At 45.7% G+C, this 18,863-nt stretch overlaps 7 protein-coding genes across 7 annotated transcripts; 3 read left to right on the top strand and 4 right to left on the bottom strand.

Annotated features, from left to right (window-relative positions):
- Window positions 1-82: 82 nt before the first annotated feature.
- On the bottom strand, window positions 83-2,278 carry KUCA_T00000156001 (uncharacterized protein; the record flags this gene model as incomplete). The annotated part of the gene is made up of 1 exon (XM_022604667.1): window positions 83-2,278. The coding sequence occupies one exon, from the start codon at window positions 2,276-2,278 to the stop codon at window positions 83-85; it is 2,196 nt and encodes a 731-aa protein (XP_022456213.1).
- A 164-nt stretch (window positions 2,279-2,442) lies between these two features.
- KUCA_T00000155001 (uncharacterized protein) lies at window positions 2,443-4,578 on the bottom strand (the record flags this gene model as incomplete). Its single annotated transcript, XM_022604666.1, has 1 exon — window positions 2,443-4,578. The coding sequence occupies one exon, from the start codon at window positions 4,576-4,578 to the stop codon at window positions 2,443-2,445; it is 2,136 nt and encodes a 711-aa protein (XP_022456212.1).
- Window positions 4,579-5,323: 745 nt separating this feature from the next.
- On the top strand, window positions 5,324-6,184 carry KUCA_T00000154001 (uncharacterized protein; the record flags this gene model as incomplete). Its single annotated transcript, XM_022604665.1, has 1 exon — window positions 5,324-6,184. One exon carries the CDS (start codon window positions 5,324-5,326, stop codon window positions 6,182-6,184), a length of 861 nt encoding a protein of 286 aa, XP_022456211.1.
- Window positions 6,185-6,754: 570 nt separating this feature from the next.
- KUCA_T00000153001 (uncharacterized protein) lies at window positions 6,755-8,578 on the top strand (the record flags this gene model as incomplete). Its single annotated transcript, XM_022604664.1, has 1 exon — window positions 6,755-8,578. The coding sequence occupies one exon, from the start codon at window positions 6,755-6,757 to the stop codon at window positions 8,576-8,578; it is 1,824 nt and encodes a 607-aa protein (XP_022456210.1).
- Window positions 8,579-8,712: 134 nt separating this feature from the next.
- On the bottom strand, window positions 8,713-10,251 carry KUCA_T00000152001 (uncharacterized protein; the record flags this gene model as incomplete). The annotated part of the gene is made up of 1 exon (XM_022604663.1): window positions 8,713-10,251. The coding sequence occupies one exon, from the start codon at window positions 10,249-10,251 to the stop codon at window positions 8,713-8,715; it is 1,539 nt and encodes a 512-aa protein (XP_022456209.1).
- Window positions 10,252-10,914: 663 nt separating this feature from the next.
- On the bottom strand, window positions 10,915-13,473 carry KUCA_T00000151001 (uncharacterized protein; the record flags this gene model as incomplete). Its single annotated transcript, XM_022604661.1, has 1 exon — window positions 10,915-13,473. One exon carries the CDS (start codon window positions 13,471-13,473, stop codon window positions 10,915-10,917), a length of 2,559 nt encoding a protein of 852 aa, XP_022456208.1.
- A 585-nt stretch (window positions 13,474-14,058) lies between these two features.
- On the top strand, window positions 14,059-18,852 carry KUCA_T00000150001 (uncharacterized protein; the record flags this gene model as incomplete). The annotated part of the gene is made up of 1 exon (XM_022604660.1): window positions 14,059-18,852. One exon carries the CDS (start codon window positions 14,059-14,061, stop codon window positions 18,850-18,852), a length of 4,794 nt encoding a protein of 1,597 aa, XP_022456207.1.
- Window positions 18,853-18,863: the final 11 nt, after the last annotated feature.

Below are 18,863 nucleotides of genomic sequence, written 5' to 3'. Positions count from 1 at the left end.
TAACAATTTCCTTGTACAGCACATCTAATTCATGATAATATTTTTGCCTTTATTCAAATGTATAGCATTGATACTGAGGTTATCACTTTTTGATATCCTTCAAAATTCCAAGTGCTTTTCCAGTTTCAATCATTGGTAATAGAAGCTTGACTCTTAACTGGCAGTCTACTGATGGACATTCCACTGCTAAGTGGAAGAGTTCCTCATAGTCCCAAAACAGCCTTAGCATTTCCTGAGCAATGCGTGTTGCATCAAGTATAGCGATGTTATCTGCGAAATCGGAAGATGCATGAAGTTCATTTCCCAGATGGTTGTAAGCAATATCTGTCAAGAGATCGATCACCTGACTTCTCATCCATCTCTGTCGTTCTATCTCAACTTTGGATTCCATGATGGAATGTAGAACAAACACTCTGAATTCATCTAGCAAAGAGACCTGTGTGGCCGACAAGGGAGACTCGTAAAACTTTTGAAACACCGGTGGATGCCCATTTTTCAGCTTCCGAATAGGTTGAGTCTTTTGGTTTGGATTGCTTGGACTAACGTTGACAATGTACGCCTTGGCTCCAAGCTCACCTATGTTTTTATAGACACGAGCTGTCGACTCAGCATCAGCCATTGTGATATAGCCGTAATTAACAGCCTTGAATATACCCCCAGCACGACTGTTAAAAACCTTCACCTTTAAAACATGACCAAACCGGCAGCAAAACATGAAAAGTTCTCTTTTCCCAAGAGACATATCTAGGTTGTTCACCAGCAACGTCAAAGGAGAGATGGTTTTGGTACTTGAAGACATTATACCATATCTCTTTTCTTCTAGAGGAACAGCCAATTCCACAGTTAGTCGTTTACCACAATATTTGGACCCATCGAGGTGCTTGATTGCGTTCAATGTGCCATTCTTGGAACCAAAAGTAACCAGTGCCCATGTAGCGTCCCGACTCGTAATGTATTTGCTCAAAATAGAGGTCACTGTGTCATATCCAGCCACCAGCACCCTTATCGAGCTTTCACTGGTATGTAAAGGCAGGTTTCTTATAAAGATTGTGAGGTTTTCCTTTGGTTTCCTGTGGTCGTTGATGTTGTGTAAGGAGATTGCCGGTGGTGGTATTACAACAACATCAGATACAGTACGAGGTTTGCTTTGTGTGAATGCAGGTAGATGGCTTCTGTCCGTCTTCGATATGTGAATGGCTGCGGTTGCTGGAGTATCAAATATCGCACCTGAATTGATGAGATCGACAACTTTGTATGCATCTGCTTTGTTCCTGAAATGAACAAATCCATGCCTTTTGACATTATCTGCTTTGCAAGACCATACTCCAAAAGATTCAAACATATCCGAAAGCATTTTTGAGGTGATGTTGCAAGGCAAATCGGATATGAAAACGTTCGCGCCAATAGTACTTCTCTTGGTCTTGTCCCTTATAGATGGAGTAATTCTGATCTCACGCCCCGATACCGTGGAGTAATTCAGTGTGCTCATAATTTTCTCAGCGTAAGCACTATTTGCAACATTGATATATGCGTATCCGAGTGAATCCCCAGAAACTGAATCCTTGCACACTCGGGCTGAAATAATTGGCGCCACGGCAGAGAAAAGATCAAGTATCTGTTGTTCGGTGACGCTCTTGTGCAAATTACCGATATGCAATGGAACCACTTGTGTTGAGTCACTTGATATGAGTTCAAATGCATGCGTGCCGGTGCTTGCGTTTTCTTCCTGGTGATTTTGGATAACTGTTGATGTGGAAGTATCCGAGTTTGAATCCGTGTCGTTCTCAACGGGCGGATCAAAATTAACATTTTCTGGCTCCTTGGGTTCATCAACGCAACTGGTGACCGGCTCGTTAACTTTCTTAGAGTGGTTCCAGTACTTGTTAAACGTAGCTTTTCCAGGCCGGTTCAACGAAAGAGTAGCCAGGATACCACTGTTGTTTTCATTGGATTTTGAACCGTGTCCGTGAGCAGTCAAATTTTCAGGTGACGCACTCTTGATCTCATTTTTTTTCCGGTCGCTGGCAACAGTCTTCTTCGCAATATTACCTTCGGTCTGTCTACTTGGAGACGGCCTCGTAGGAGAATGCCTCGAAGGAGAAAGCCTCGTTGGAGAGAGCCTCATCGTAGAGTCGCGAAGTCTGCGAAGACTCTCCTTGAGTCTGCTATCAAAGGTGTTGGTCAGCTTGAAATAACTCCAGATAGTTTCTGGAATTGGTTTCAGAAAGGAATACAGAAAGGAAAGCGTCCTGGAAAGCCAAAATTGAGGGTGCAACATTCGGTCGTGTTGCACTTGACGTGGGTCAACCCCCTTGAGGTGCACTACTTTAAGCCCATGTGTGCATTTTCACATTCTCATTCTTCATTTACCTTCTAGTGGTCAAGATTTATAAATCAACTGGGAATTATCCCGTCTGTCTATGCTAGGTTCATCTCTGCAAATCAGATACTCAAGATGTCTCTTCCGAATACACCTCTGTTCAACCAGTCCATGAAGAGCAAAACTCTTGTTCTCATGCTAACGGACTGGGTGAAGTAGATACTTCTCCACAGGTACATGGCCATCAATCCACCAACAATCTGGTACCCTGGAAGGTCCAAAACTGCAGAGTTTCCAATATAAGCAAGAGAGCCCAGATGGGTGTACTTGAAGGGCTTGGAGATGGCATTATCGATGTCACCATCCACGATATCGTTGATGGAAAGCGTGATGTGGGTCTTCACCAGCTTGGAGAGCTTCTTTCCGAGATACTTTCCTTGCTGGTGAGCTCTTTGAGCAGTTGCTGGCAAAGAAGTCACCTTTGAGTCCACTTCCTTCAACATGGCCTTAACCTGGTCAAAGGACAGGTGACCCGAGTTTGTAGTGTCGTACTTGGGGATGAACTCGTGCATCAAAGCCAACGCCTCTGTGGCGATTGGGTTCTTGCACTGGATATAACTAGAAAGCTCCTTCAGCTCGGTGTGAGACAAATTCACGTGTCTAATATCGTCATCTGTGATGATGCTGGAATGACGCTGGATGTGGCTGTAATGTTTGCTGTGAATGTATTGACGAACATATTCGGCGGTGTGGTCAGCCAAGTCGGTTCTCACAGTAGAACAATCACCAATAGCATACACATCACCAAGTGGAGCTCCAATTACACGCAACTGGGTGTCCGTCTCTATGGCTCTTCTATTCTGCTGGGAGGACTTCAGCGATTTGACGATATCTTGGGCAAGTGGGTTCTGAGCAACACCCGTTGACCAAAGACAAAGCCCAAAGGGGACAGACTTTCTCTCGATCTCGCCCTTTTCGTTCTTTTGGTCAAAAACCACTTCATCAGGGAGAATCTCCTTGACTCTGGAGTTGGTCAGCAGGTCGATGGAATCGTTTTCGAATCTCTTCATGGCATATTCACTTATAGCCTTGTCGTATGTATTGAGAATGTGCGATCTGGATTGAATGATGTGAATGGAAATCTCTTGTCTGAGGATTTTCGGAAATCCTCGGCACAAGTCCTCGTTCAGTAGATCGAAAATCTCGGCAGCTACTTCAACACCGGTAGGACCGGCTCCGCAGATCACAAATGACAAGAGCTTCTTTCTCTCTTCATCAGAAGTGGTTGGTAAGCATGCACGTTCTAAGTTACAGGCGATTTTCTTTCTAATGGTCAAGGCGTCCTCGGCTGTCTTCAATTGGTGGCTGTATTGCAGGCCTTGAACACCATGGGTGTTGGAGGTGGACCCCACTGCAACAACCAGCTTGTCATATGGAACATAAAACGGGCGGTTCTTGCCCTCGGCATCCTTGACAGACACTTTAATCAATTTCTCGGAAAACAGAATCTTTTCAGCATTTGCCTCGAGATAATGGCCGTTGACTCTTCTGATGATGTTCCTGATGCTTTCGACCAGAGACTTTAGTTCAAGTGTTCCGACCGCAGCGGAAGGAAGCATCGGTGTGAACAGGAAGTAGTTGGTGGGAGATATCACAGTGACGTCGTAATCGTTCGGATCCAAGGTTTCCAGTAACGATACGGAGCCCCAACCTGACCCCAGCACAACCAACTTGGGTCTGTGTCTGAGCTCCTCCTTCTCCTCGTTGTCAAAACTATCCAAGTGCTGTGAAAGAATGGGCAGATTTTCAGGCCCGCCACGAGGAGGGTTCAGCGCCAGTTCAGGCACTAGCAAGTGTTCCACAGCCTCCGTATCTGCGTAAGTGGTGTAATCGTAGATGAAAACCCCACCCACAAATAATAAGATTGAAAAACTGAAGACCGAGCATCCGATGACGGAATACTTCAAGAACTTTCCAATCACGGTGTCATTGAGAAATTTCTTTTCTCTGCGCTTGCACTCTTTTTCCACCTTTACAAGGAGACTAGCATCAGGGGCTTTTTTCGGCACAAGACTCACCTCCTTGATGTCTTTAGGTTCCTCGGAAGGCTTCCCAGAGACGTCAGCGTAGTTTCTTAGACAAACGCCAATTTTCTGGTAACGGAAGGCCATGTTCCTGGGACCCATAAACGCGGGCCGGATCAGGCCCCTAGAGGCTGACAGCAGCACAGGAGTTCGAACTAGCCCGATTGCAAGCATAGCGTTCCGGGGTAATTGATAAATGACAATTAGCTGAGCAAATAATAGCAGCGAAACAAAGGCGAGATTCTCGATCTAGAAGAAAAAAAGTGATGTTGCCAAGAAAGAAACGACATTGAGATACTTAAATTCACAGCTCGGAATCTGGCATGTTGGTTGCCTGCCCTCGGGGCCCTTCGCAGATGGCAGGCCGATGCCATTTGGGTCCACAGAGTAAGCCCAATCCGGCTATTGGCGCGCTGAGAGGGATGAGACAGACATTTACTGAAGATTACGCGATCTGCGGTTGCGGTACAGGTTTATAATCATAATATTTGCATTTAGCTTCTGGTTGAACCCCAGCATACAGTGATTCACGCTGTCTGTAGCACAGGAAGGAGTCGATTTCTACGACTCTCTTCTGGCACATATCGGCACACGGCGGCTTTTTGCATTCGCTCAGCGTGCGCGAATTGAGTGTTCTACCGGTTGAATCGGCATGCTTCAAGTGAAAATATTTATTATTGGTCTCCTCCAACAGCGCATGGCGAATTACCATTTAATCCGAAGTTGATCCGATCTTCGGAGACCGGGGCTTTCGGCTTAAGTTTTTGGTGAATGCACGGCTCTCTTTGCACACGACCTTTCGGTATGGTGTTTCACACGACCCTCAAAACGAGGCTGCGGTCCTAAAAGTCTCGGAGTTTCTGTTCTCTCGCGACCATATCCATTATTGTTTACTGGTGGTTGTCTCGTCTCACCTTTAATGTCTTCGTCTTTCCAGGATGTCGAGCTCGTGAGGTCAAACTTGGAGATTGCTACTCAATTCGTCGAGAGAGCGAGAAGCTGGTTTCTGAACAGATCTCTAACAGCCAAGATAGCAATTGTGTTAGCGTGCTTGTGCGCGGTTGCTGGAGAGGTGGTGATAATAGTGTATCATCACCAGATCATCAAATTGATGGCTTTGGCTGCTCAGGGATGGAGAGAATTGAAGTATGGGTATCTTTTAATGTTCACTCTACTATTTTGCGTTTCATTCCCACCTGTTGTGGGCTACAGCTTTCTTGCGACTTTGAGCGGAATGATTTGGGGATGTCCTGGTGGATATCCTGTTCTCGCTGCTGGAACAGTTTTGGGATCGCTTGCGTCCTTTCTATTATTCAGAAACGTGCTACACGCCAGGGCTGTTCGTATGGTGGAACAGAACAAGACTCTGAAGTCGATTGCCCTGGTTTTGACCGGAAAAAACTGGCCAGAGAGTCTTTTCATACTCACACTATTGAGAATATGCCCACTACCATACTCGTTTTCGAACGGAGCACTTGCTGCTGCACCTGGACTTTCTGCCGTGGTATTCACCTGGGCAAGCATCATATCCTCACCCAAACTTTTCATACATCTCTTTGTGGGGTCGCGACTTCGGGAATTAAGCAAAGAAAAAGATACCAAATCCAAGGTGGTGGACTTTGTGAGCATTTTGATAACTGGGATCTCCTTTGGGATCACCACGTTCTATTTATACGGAAAGGTTAAGAATCGTCTGTCTGAGATGAGTCGGCAGGATGAGAACTTGGACATAGAAGACGAAAGAGTCTTGGGATTAGACGAAATAAATAGCTCTGATTGACTCGTACGACGAATATCAGAAGGACATACATGCATTTATTAGCACTGATCATTTTTTGCGATTTTACCTTAGACCGTTTACTAATGGCCCTTCTCGTCTTCAACTTGGCTCAGCCTTCTATGCTAAGCCGCACGGTCGTGTACCGTGTCTGTTGTCAAATTTCCAAAACTTCGAAAAGCGCAAATTCGGGCTTCGGCACAACTGTAACTTAAAACTCTTCTTACTGTATAATCGCTGGGCTCAATATTTTATTTTTCTTGGTGGATTTCAAAAGGTCACTGGAGCCACACTGAAAAAATCTATAAATTATTGTTTGTTTCGGGGTTGCCGACTTCTGCCACTCTCTTGAACCCAGTACTTTCGCGTGTTTCTTCAACCGCGGGATTGTTTGTTTGTTCCTGAGATTGCCTGCTTGTTTCAAAGCCAAATCGGTAAGAAAGGCTTCTATTTTCGTGTTTTTGTATCATCAAGTGCTTTGCTTGACTGTTTAGTCCACTGGCTGCGGTTTGGACTTTGCCTTCCATTTTAGTTCTCAGTGAAGCCGGTGCTTGACTTTCCAGCAATCTTACAATGGTGGGCACTCCCATGTCATCAACAGATGTCGGGTCGTTTCCGGAGTTTATAAGGTCCAGTAGCTCAGGGGTTAGGTTTGATTCGCCGTTTCCACCTCTCAATCCAAAGGTGAGAGTTAAGGGAGTTTACGAAAGAGCTGGATTCGATGTCTACAAAGGTGATAGACCTCGTGGATCTAGAACGCATAGTTCTTATCAAAGAAACTCCTCAAATTCGTCGCAGTCGCTGTCTGCTTCTGTTTCTGCTTCTGCTAGAAATTTCACTGCTCCTGTGGGGCCGACCTCTAACAAGCAGAAGACCATGAGTGATCCGAGTTTCTCGCTGCGTGATGCTGCCAGTGCGAGATCGAGCGGTGGAAGTAAAATCCGGGACATCTATGAGTCGAGGAATTCACCTGGTCAATTTGCCCGCTCCAAGCTTTCTGAGACGGATTCCTTGAAGAAAGGCTCCTTTTCTTCTGCCGAAAGCGAGCATGAGCCATTGAGGATTCCCAAGTCTCGTCAGGCACAGACTTCTTCTCATAGCCTCCTCAACTCCACAAACACAATTAGCTCAACGAGTACCACACCAGAAGCGGCTGAAAAAGACAAGCTAGATTTTAGCCCAGGACAGAATACTCGTGATGTTCACAGCAACTCCACTATTTTTGAAAAGTCCAGGGAATCGGACACTTTAAGCTTGTATGCTCCAGCATCTTTAACCAATCAAAAAAGGCAAATGGCTATGGGGGAAGACAGTGGTCTACAGATTCACTCTGCGGAGGCTGAGTCCGACGATGACGACTACGTCAAGCAATTGCTAAACATGAAGAAACAGTTCCAGTCAGACGACCTAGACTTACCGAGTATAGTTGTGCAAGATAGCAACGGTGTCTCTTCGAAACCTAGGATCTTCTCCGGTGATTTCAATGTGTACAGCCCTCCTGCTCCAAGCACATTCACTCGATTCCACCGAGACAGCGGTATGTCGATGGCATCATCCGTGTACACTATGGATGCAGGTCAAAAAGTGACGTCTGTGGGGACGATGCATACAGATGATCCAAAGATATATAACCTGGAGGTGAAGCGAGAGCCTTCCTCCAAATCGCGGAATAGCACTGAGGCTGACATGTCAGCCATCCAGGAAGTCACGGAAGAAGATCTGGAGGACTTGCACTCGCACAAAACCAACAAAACTGCTCAAGTTGCCACAGGTTCAATCCTGGATGATTTGAGGCGCATGAGATTGCAGGACTCCCATTCTACTCTGGCCCAGGACTTTGAAGATGCTGAGGAATATCCCTCTGCTTCTATCAACACATCTTCATTCCAGCAAACAGCCAGCGAGTCGACGTTGTATGAAAACGAGTTCCTGCCCAAATCTCAAAACCCAGCAGGTCAAGGTCCGTGTCGTAAATGTGGCCTTGAAATTGAGGGCAACACCAAGTCTATTTGGTCCAAAGACTCACAATTGTCAGGTCAATGGCATCGCAAATGTTTCGGATGCCAAACTTGTGCCAAACCCTTTTCCAAGGGTACTTCCTGTTACGTCTTCAAGGATCAGCCTTACTGCGAACATCACTTTCACGAGGTTAACGGTTCGATATGCAACTCGTGCAGCACTGGAATCGAAGGAAATTGCCTGGAAACAGATAACGGGCTAAAGTTCCATCCTGGATGTCTCGTTTGCTCGGTTTGTCAAACCTCCATCAAGGAAGACTATTACTTACTGGATGACCGGATGATCTGCGAACAGGATGCCATGAGGATGAGATACGAGGGAGACTCCGCTCCGACATCGAGGCTAGAAAGAAGAAGAACTCGAACTGTGCGTGTTTAGTGGATAACTTTTCACTCATGAAAATTCAATCAAGATCAAAGATGCATTATGTAAAGGTCGGCAAAGGAACACCATATCTCCCCCAAAACTGCGGTGAACTCAATGCCTCTGTTTGTATACCATGCTTATCTCATTCAATGTTCCTTTGCAACAATTGCGCCTGATTGCCAGCCACCAGCAGCAATGGCCAACACCTTGCCTTCCACCTTTACCTCAGTCGGAGAATCAATACGCTTAACTCCCAAGTCACCATTTCCCAAGCATCCGCCATTGTTAAGACCCCATGTGAGAACTTTCCCGCTCTTCAGCAGCGCCATGTAGTGCCAATCACCCACTGCAACTGATACACACTCCACATTTTGTAGCTCCTCGTAAATTCTGGGAACTGCATCCTCCATTTCTTGACCATTCTCCTGTCTTAAAACAATCACATGGTCTTCTAGTGTGAATGCAACCAACGTCCTGAACGACCCAGAAAGCCTCGTGATTTTGTCCGTCCTTGAAAGCACTTTCTTCAGCTTGCTGGCCAATGGCAGCAGACGGCCCAGCAAAGTCTCCCCTGACTCAGCATCCCTGTGGACTTTGATACTGAACAGCTTTCCCGAGCCTTTGAGATACACAAGCTCATTATCTAAGCAAACATAGTCAACCACCTTGTCGTCGTCTGAAGTAGAGGCAGTCTCCGGGATAACAACGTAGAGTGCTTCTAATCCTTCAGACCTCTGGCTCGATCGTGACATTTTCTTTCTGCACATCCAGACTACTATTCCAAGGTTCAGCGCATAAACGGAACTCATGTTCCAGCCAGCCCTGATCTTGAGGATAGGGCTAGAAACTGAGAAGATGGAGCCAGACCGAAGTCCTGGAAACTTCAGTTTCACGCCTACGGAGTCCTCTAAAAAGTCCGTGTCCCAAGTCCAAACCTCTCCATCATTGTCCAAAGCAAGCACGTGTTGGCGTCCACTACTGACTGCAATGATCTTGGCAGTACCTTCAGTAAGGAGTTGAAACAGCAATCCCTGTTTGGTATCGACCTTCTTTGCAGTTTTCTTTGTGGCACTTATTTCGTTTGCTCTCTTAACATCTGGCATCATCATGACTCCAGGACGGTGAGGACCTCTCATGTGCGGAATCACAGCTTGTGGAAGTTCCCTTAGCAACCGATGGTCGGCTGATCCAGCTCCATCATCCATTCGTCTAAGACTGTCGCGTTCAATAGGACCAGGTGCACCTTTCCTAAACGCGCTGTGAAAAGATCCAGTACAATATAAGTCACCATCAGATGTCAATACCTGGAATGAAAGCCCACCACAGGTCACATCTGCTAATGGTATGTGAAAAAGTTCCACCGGCCATGGCACAGAGCCGGGCATAATGCCCTCAGGAAAAGCATCCCTGCTCAAACCCAATCTTCCATCAAACTTTCCCCACGTGTACAAATTCGCATCCTTTCGCAGTTTGTAAAGTTGTGGCCATTTGAGCTCGGTCAGAGAGTAGGGTGTGGGTGCCTTTCCAAAGGTCTTGTGGTACATCTCTCTCCACACTATTCCTTGGTTGACAATAGACCGAGCATAGCGACACGTCTGACCCAGATTCTGGATATCTTTAGGTTCCAAAAGTGGGATCAGATTTCCTGTAATAACATCCTCGCCGAGATCAAAGAGGCCGGGCATTTGAAGCTTAGGAGGAGAGTCTTGTCTTTATGTCAACGGAGGCACAGCGATGGTCTGAAAGTTGATCTGGGTGATCTGCGATAGAGAAAGGAGGTACTGGAGAAATTGACTTGACTCAATTAACTCTGTCTGAATTTCAAATACAACAAAAGAACCAATGGAGAAAAATCTGGCTAATCAAAAGTCAGTTAAGTGTGGCAAATACGGGGAGACAGTGCATACGATATCTCATCCTGAACTGTTATCAATGATGGACCACGTGACTCGCGGCGCAGTAAAAGATAATGACGGTATCCTGTTTCTGACGAGTCAACGCTATGATTTGAAGAAAATATTGATCATGTGAAAGCAGAAGCATGGTAGAACATTGTTCAAATTTATATATTTTGTTTGTTTCCATTCTGTGATAGTTTGATGAAGGATGTTACCTTTTGTGGGGAAGAGAGACGTGGAGGGCTCAGCTTTACTTATCATGATAATTCAGAATTTTAAGGAATTGGTGAAAATACAAATAAAAGAGTAAAAATGCAAATGACCGTATGCTATTGTATGTACAATTCTATGACTCTATGAAATATAACAAATATCTGTGAACTTGCATGCACTTTCTCTGGGCTTCAATGAAATTCTCACTAGAAATACCCCAGAGACTCCTAGTAACTCCTATGACAAATTTTCAAACGTCCTCTTCATAATGGCTCTCGTTTTAAACAAATTTGTTACTCTCACTCTCTCATTGTTGAGGTGAGCGTTGTCAGAGGACTGGCCACAAGGTACGTGAGCGGCTGGAGCATCCAAAGCCTTCTCGAGGAATCTGATCGAAGGGATAGAACCACCTTCTCTGATGAACAGAGGCTCCACTCCCCACTCAGCAACTACCGCATCAAATAGAATCTTGTACGCCTCGTTGTTGATATCAGCCAACCAAGGCTCTGCCTCGTGCTCCACCGAGATCTTGAGATTATTGTCAGTTTTGAGCCGTTTGAAAGAGTCCAGCAAGTAGCCGCAAAGCGATTTCTTCACTTCGTCGATATCTTGACTTGGAACAATTCTCAAAGAAACAGATGCAACTGCGGAGCGAGGAATGACTGTCCGATTACCAGGGCCTGAAACGGAGACCGTGTGTACAGTAAACGAGGGAAACCTCCATCTTGCCATCAACGTATCAGCAGTGATGTTCCCTGTTCTCTCTGCAATTTTCTCGTAGTATTCCCTCTCGGTGTCAGTGATAGGCTTCACCGGTTCATAGAAACCAGGAATCAAAACGCGGCCAGTATCATCAGTGAGCTTGGAAAGAACGTTGATTAAATCAACGGTTGGCTCACGCGATACACCACCATCAACACCAGAGTGTTTATCAGGCCCATCACTCGATACTTCAATCGCAACACTAATAACACCACGTAGACCATAGTTCAGACATGGAGTCTTATCGTCTAGCCAGTATGAATTGCTCAGCATGACCCAGTCAATCTCTCCAATAAGGGGCTTGTTCTCCAAAACGGCATCTTGGAATCCAAACGAACCACACTCTTCTTCTCCCTCAATAAGAAAACACACATCTGAACTCAGTGCATTAGTTGCCACAAGCTCGGCAACAGCATACACCGCGGCTAACATTGGTCCTTTATTATCTGTTACACCTCTTCCGTAAAGATAGCCATCTGATGCCGTGATCGTGAAAGGGTCACTATCCCAAAAGCTTCCATCAGCCTCAATCACGTCGTAGTGACCATACCACAATACTCGCGTGGTCCTATCCGCAGGAGGCCGACACGCTTTGAAACAAGCAAACACGATAGGATTTGCATCCTTTACAGGAATGAGCTGTGCAGTGTCTGCACCCATGTTCTTGAAAAAACTCCTCAGAAAAGAAGCGCACTGTCTGGACTGGTCGATGTAAAGCTCTGGATTCTTGGAGACAGTTCTGAAAGCGACCAACTGAGAAAGGACACGCAACATCGACTGGTTGTCCAAAGATGAATCGCATTTCGACTCCAAGCCCAGTTCATCTTCAAAGATGCTGATGGCATCAATCAACCACAAGGTTGCCGAATTATCAAGACCAGCCGTCAGAAGATAGTAAGAACCACCTCGCTTCATCGTCTTTATAGACAAAACAGTTTTGTCATGAGCAACCCATTCAGTTCTCTGTTCGCCCTTGAACTTCCACTTGGTCACACCACGAGGTGTCCCTTTGAACAGACAGTCAAAATGAATTGCAATGGCAGAGGTATCTCCTTCATCAGAATCGAAGGTTCGAATATGCTGTAAAGTAGACAAATCCCAGACCTTGACCTGGCCATCCGCCAAACCACAATACAGAAACGATTCCTGACAGTCTAGGGAAAGAACACTTTCGTCATTGTCCAGAGTGTGCAACAAGGCCATGCCGTTTTCGTCAACCTTCCAGATATGAACCATTCCATCGCCACCAGCAGAAACAATGATATTATGATATACGTCTGGGATAGTAGCGAACATCTCTGGATTGCGCTCTCGCGATGTGCTGAGCATGGCATAAACGTAGCCGTTGTGGGCGTAGGTGATAATGTTGGAGTCCGGAACTTCGATCAGCCTCGAGGACTCACTAGGCATGGACATTGATCTCTGAGTCTTTTTCTTCTGATGGTGACCTCCTGGTCCGACCGAGTCAAAAAACTTGTCGAATCTGTTGGAAGGCAGAAAGCTGGGATCGTCCTTAGGGATGATACGCAGGTGGGCATACAAGATTGAGGCATTCTGCGCTCCAAAAACAACAGTGTGCAACGATTGAACCCATGTGATGCTGAAGATGTCACCAATATCCACTAGTGAGTAGATTGTGTGTGTTTCGGTGAGAGCAAGCACGTCCCACACTTTTACAAGTGAATCGCTACCTCCCGAAAACAGAATGTTCTCGTCTTCAGAAACAGTCAAACACAGCACAGAGCCGGTATGGGCTACCAAACAAGCTTTTTTCTGGTACGTCTGGAGATCAAACACCAGAATACACGAATCCTGGGTTCCGCAAAAAAGTAGGCCCTTCTTGGGGGCAGCAGCCAGACAGACGATCGAAGCATCATGGGTCCATCTATGAACCAACTGTGGATTTTCAGAGTCTTCTGTAACTCCGATGCCCTCGTAAACGGTGTCGGGAGAATCTTCTCTTGATGACGGCACCCCAACGGTGAGTGGTAAGTGTCGTAGCTTGGACTTTTCTCTGGAGCAGAATTCAGTCATCCTTGAAGTAAACTAAACTCCCGGAAAATAATGTATGCTATGCTATTGGTTTGCTCCGGAGCAACCAAGCAGAAATCAGGTGTAGTCTTGTCCCAACTATTGTCTTTGGAGTATCTTGTCTACTCAGTTGTAACGGCGTGCAACCAAATGTGACTCACCACGCTGTGAGGCCCTTCGAAAAGCTCCAAAAAGCACAAAAATGGACTCGGAGCAGATATATCTGTCCAAGAAAAAAACTAGCACACTAAAAGGAAACCAATGCCAGAATAGTCTGACGTTTCGCTTGTTATCTCTGTCTGGGTCTTCCTAGTAATCACAATCATGAGGAGCCACAGTTTGTGCTCGTGTGATGAGGTGACGTGGAAATGTCAATGGCCCTTTGGAACCAGCACCAATACCGTTGTCAAAGGGTTCGCGTGTTGCCATGGAAACGCAATGTTTACATTTCCAACGAGGCACACACGTCCTTTCACATTCTGATACGGGCACTCGAACTGAAGCGTAATTGGTAATTGATCTACAAAGCTACGCTTGGTCTTCAGTTTTTTTTGTTGTTGCTAACTCAGTGTTTGGCTGACTTTTGCTATGTCTCGCAAAAACTTGGCTTCGCGGTATTTGGAGTCCATTGGTGGCCAGGGCCCAACCATCGGATCTCCATTGACTCCGTCAGCACGTACCAATGATCCTGAACTTCCCAGAACACCCACAAGATCTCGGTTTTCTGCAAAGGAAAACGAGAGTCCCACGCGAGAGGTTGAGGAGTTTGAGATGTCCAAGCTTTCGCCAATAAAGCGATTGATTCTAGAGAAGGAGAGAGACGTGGTCAAGAACAGATCTTACGAGAACGTTCCCTCACCCACGAAGACCACAAGGATGCCCCAAAGTCCGAGCAAAGATGACCTGGCTACTATGGGAAAGATCAACAGTGCAATGTCGAACTCTCCCTCCTTGAAGAATCTGAATAAGCTACGCACTATCGAGGCAAAGCTCAAGGCTTCCCAGGCAGTCAATGGAATGCAAAGAGTCCGGATCGCTAGTTCGAGCAATATGGATACGGATAGAAAGACCATTCAGACATACGAGTATCTTTGTCGTATTGCTGAAGCTAAGACATGGATTGAAAGCTGCATCGAGGAGAAGATTGATCTATCAGAGACAGAAGACTCAATAGTTGAGTTCCAGGAATACCTAAGAAATGGTATCGTTTTGGCAAAGCTGGCGCAGAAGTTTGTTCCCGGTTTTGTGAAGAACATTTACTATGGTAATGCCACTTCCAACTCGTTCTACGGAGTCAACAGAGGTTTTCAGTTCAAGTACACCGAGAACATTAACGTCTTCTTCAAATTTTTGGAGCACGTTTCTGTTCCAGACATGTTCAGGTTTGAGCTCACTGATCTCTACGAAATGAAAAACTTTCCCAAGGTGATTTTCTGTATTCATGCCCTCAGTTACATGCTTTCGTCACAGGGAAAGGCACCAGAATTGAGGAGTCTTTCCGGAGAGATCAACTTCTCCAAGGCCGAAATCTCAAAAATTCAGAGCAAGATCAGAGGGCTGAAATTGCCAAACTTTGATAACATTGACGGTGGAGTTGGAGTTGACGATGCTGGTCTAGGGAAAATCAGCGAGATAGACACTTTTGACAAAAGTTTGGCCAAGACGCCCTCGGTTTCCAAGTTGGAACCTGCTCCGGCCTCGGTTAGAAAGGTCTCTCTCAGAAAGGTCTCTTTACCCGTTCCTGAAAACCTCTTCAGCGACTCACCAAGCTTGAGTCCCAGCATCTCTGAGTCTGAACTCAAGATTGAAGAAATCCAGAAGAAGTACGCCAAAATGATGAACCTTGAGTTTGATTTTGACAATACAAATGCGGGAGAAGAACTGGAGCTGATGCCATACGTCCCTGATTACAGTGCTTCTGATTACGACATGGTACAGCTCCAGGCGATTGCAAGAGGTTCACTGGTGAGATACAACTTGTTCGTAGACAAGTTTATGCTCAAGACGTTTACTCCTGGTGTTGTGAAGTTCCAGGCGATTTCCAGAGGTCTTTTGTTAAGACGGTCAATTGGTAAAAGCAATCCATTGCAGCCTGCTCCGGTTGTATTTGGTAAAGCAAGGTCTCAATCCCATTCGGCTTACGACGCTTTCCAGAGCCAGTTGTCCGAACATGAAAGCCAAATCATTGCTCTACAATCGCTTATCCGCGGAGGTTTTTTCATGAGAGAAAAGAACTACCAAAGGAGAAAGTCTCTGTTGAGATGTACCAACGATGCGATCAAGCTCCAGTCAAGGATCAGAGGTGTTCTTTTGAGAAAACGCATCGATGAGGTTGCCAGCTTGGGAATATCGTTACACAACAAATTAGTGATCTCGAGACCCAAAATGAATGTTCCTGAGGAATTGGCATTGGAGGCCGAGGCTGCTCGTGACTCCCTGACTGCCCTTCAAGGAATCATAAGAGGTGGAATTGCAAGGAATCAACTCAACAACGTTCTGGATACTCTGTCCTTCAACGAGTCGGCCCTCAACACACTGGCAGCAGTTGCCCGCGGAAAGGCTTTGAGGGAGCAAATGGCAAATTCCAAGAGATCTCTCCAGAAGAACTTGAACTCGGTGATTTTGATTCAATCGGCGGTGCGTGGTGTGTTGAGCAGATTTTCCAACGAATTGCTCATTGACGATATCGAGGAGCATTACGAGGCGTTAAGTGAGCTTCAGGCAATTGCCAGGAGCAAGAGATTAAGAAATCAGCTTAGTTCCATGAACGATTACTACTCCAGACCTGAGAATTTGGCAAAGATCGTTAAAATTCAGAGCTGCTTTAGAGCTGCCAAACACACGAATGCATACAAATCGTTGGTATTTGAGGCCAGTCCACCATTGCGTGCCATACGGAACTTTGCCAGCTTATTGAATGAGAGAGATCAGGATTTTGAGCAGGACATGTCGATAAAGATGTACAAGGATAAAGCGAGCAAGAAAGCCAAGCAGATTGAGCTTCTGGAGAGTAAAATAAGTGCGTTGGATGTGAAAATTGGTCTTTTGAACAGAAACAAAATTACTCTTGACGAACTGGTGAACTACAAGAACAAACACCTTTCAGCAGACGTGGATACTGCCGAAACTGAGATTCCAGACACATTTGCTTCCAGCACCAGCTCAAAGCCCGAAGTCAAAGCCAACCTCAATAAGAGCGCTAGAGAACTGAGAGAATGCTATGAGAAGATGTTCTACATTTTGCAAACCCAACCAGCATATCTCAGTAGGCTCTTTGCTGCTATTGAGCAGAATCCTTCGTATGTCCTGGAACTACCTGGAAGTGTTGAGGACTACGTCTTGAAAATCTTTGGCTTCACTCCTGTGAATGCTGACATCGAGAGACCAAAGACCAGAGAGGAGTACCTTTATATGAAAATGGTTTTGTACAACATCAAGTCCTGGATCAGCGATGTTGTTGCAACCGACGGCTTCAAGGCTCTGTTCAAGAGCGACATTTCAGCAAAAAAGCTCCTGGTCAACAGCATGATGTGGGAATCTGTTCTCAACATGTTCAACAATCTCACTCATCAGAGACTGTCAGCAAAAAAGATATTTGGGGCTCACATCACCAAACTGTTGAAGGACGTGGATTTGAGTTTTGAGTCTACTCCTTTGAACATCTACAATAATCTCATTGAGAAGGAAGAGGCCCTCACTGGCCAAAGAACTCTCAAGATGATCGTGGGTATTGACAACAATACTGCCATTGAAGATCCTGAAACTAGAGATCAGTTCGTCAAGAACCTGACAAACTTGAAGGAGACAGCCAACGATTTTATCTTGATTATCGAATATGTGATTGCTGCTTTGCCGACCTACATCCGCACTTTGTGCAAAGAGCTGTACGAATTTCTCAAGCTGAAATACCCTGGTGAATCTGAAAGGTATTACCTCTCTTTTGTTGGAAGAGTCTTCATGAAGAACTACTTTCTGCCAATATTGCTGAGACCCGAAAACTACGGAATCCGCTTGAAGCAACCAGGTTCTAGCGAGAGACAAACCTTAGCCATGAGGCAGAACCTGATCGAACTTTCGAGAGTACTCTACCAATTGGTGTCTATGAAAGCATTTGGAGCGCAGAATGTCTACTTACAGCCATTAAACGAGTTCATTGATCTGTCTGTTGAGCTTGTTCGTCGCATGCTGCGCAAGTTGATTAATGTGGAAGACATGGAGACAACATACAATATCTCCAGTATTTACAGTGATTTTGCCAACGAAGACCACCCAGAGCTCGTTCTCAGTTACCATGATCTTACCGGAGTGTTTGAACTGGTCAACCTTGAGATTAATGATCTGGTTCCGGAAAGAGAGGATTTGTTGAGAGATCTCGCTCAGGATATCATGGTGTTGCGTAGTGCTCCAGGCTATTCGTTTTCTGATCCTGTGATCTTAAAACTGATCCCGGTGGCTGCTACCGAGGACCCAGAGGAAATATATGCCAAGTCGTTGCTGCTTCAAGTGAAGACCTGTCTCATCTATATCATCCAGGTGCAATCTGGCACAGACCTGTTGGACCTGTTGATCAAAGAGATCCAGCGCCCTGATGAAGTTGCATATAAAGCTCTTATCAGCAAGCAAGGCTCTAAGTCCACTTCTGTTGAAGATACTGACGGTAACATAGTGAATTTGAAATTCTTGTCGTTCCGTGAATTGAAGAAGATTACAATGGAGAAGGTTCTGGAGCTAGAGGAAATGGGCAAGATCAGCAGATCGAACTGTTTCCAAGATTTACTTGATGACATATCTCGAGACATCAAGAGGAAACACGAACAGAGGGCAGACAGACAGAAGGAGCTTAAGGATGTGACAACCACTTTCATGAGGCTGAAGCAAAGAGAAGACAGATTGTCAAAGCTGCTCAACTCGTACATGGCCGACATCGATCAAGGGATGCTCAGATTGCAGACTCATCCACGCAAAAAGAACTTTTTGAGGCAGCTGTTCTCGAGGCAATACTACCACTATCGCGAGCTCAAGAAGAGAAAGGGAAGTGTCCCTAGATACGGATCTTACAGATACTCTGCCAAGTATCTGTTTGAGAATGGAGTTTTACTGGAAGCCAATGGCATGTCTGCTGCTGCCATCCAAGCCTCCCAAACGCTATCTGGTACTATCACCAGGGTATTCTTCATGTTTTCCTGCGACCAACCAGGTGTTTTCACAATCGATGTAGCCGCTGAAATGGACATTGTTGGTCTGGAGAAGCTTACTCTGGACGAACTCTTGAATTACCAGTACGAGGGTAAAACTAGAATTGAGCTGTACGGAGGAAAGACAATCTTCGATACGAACGCCCTTGCTGCTCTCATCTTCAGGAAGTTTTACGAAGTTAAATAGATTTGATACCC

The sequence above is a fragment of the Kuraishia capsulata genome, genomic scaffold (genome assembly GCF_000576695.1).
Source record: "Kuraishia capsulata CBS 1993 genomic scaffold, Kuraishia_capsulata_scaffold_1, whole genome shotgun sequence".
Lineage (NCBI taxonomy): Eukaryota > Fungi > Ascomycota > Pichiomycetes > Pichiales > Pichiaceae > Kuraishia > Kuraishia capsulata.
Note: the sequence above shows the minus strand (reverse complement) of the source record. Positions and strands in the feature narration are given on the sequence as shown.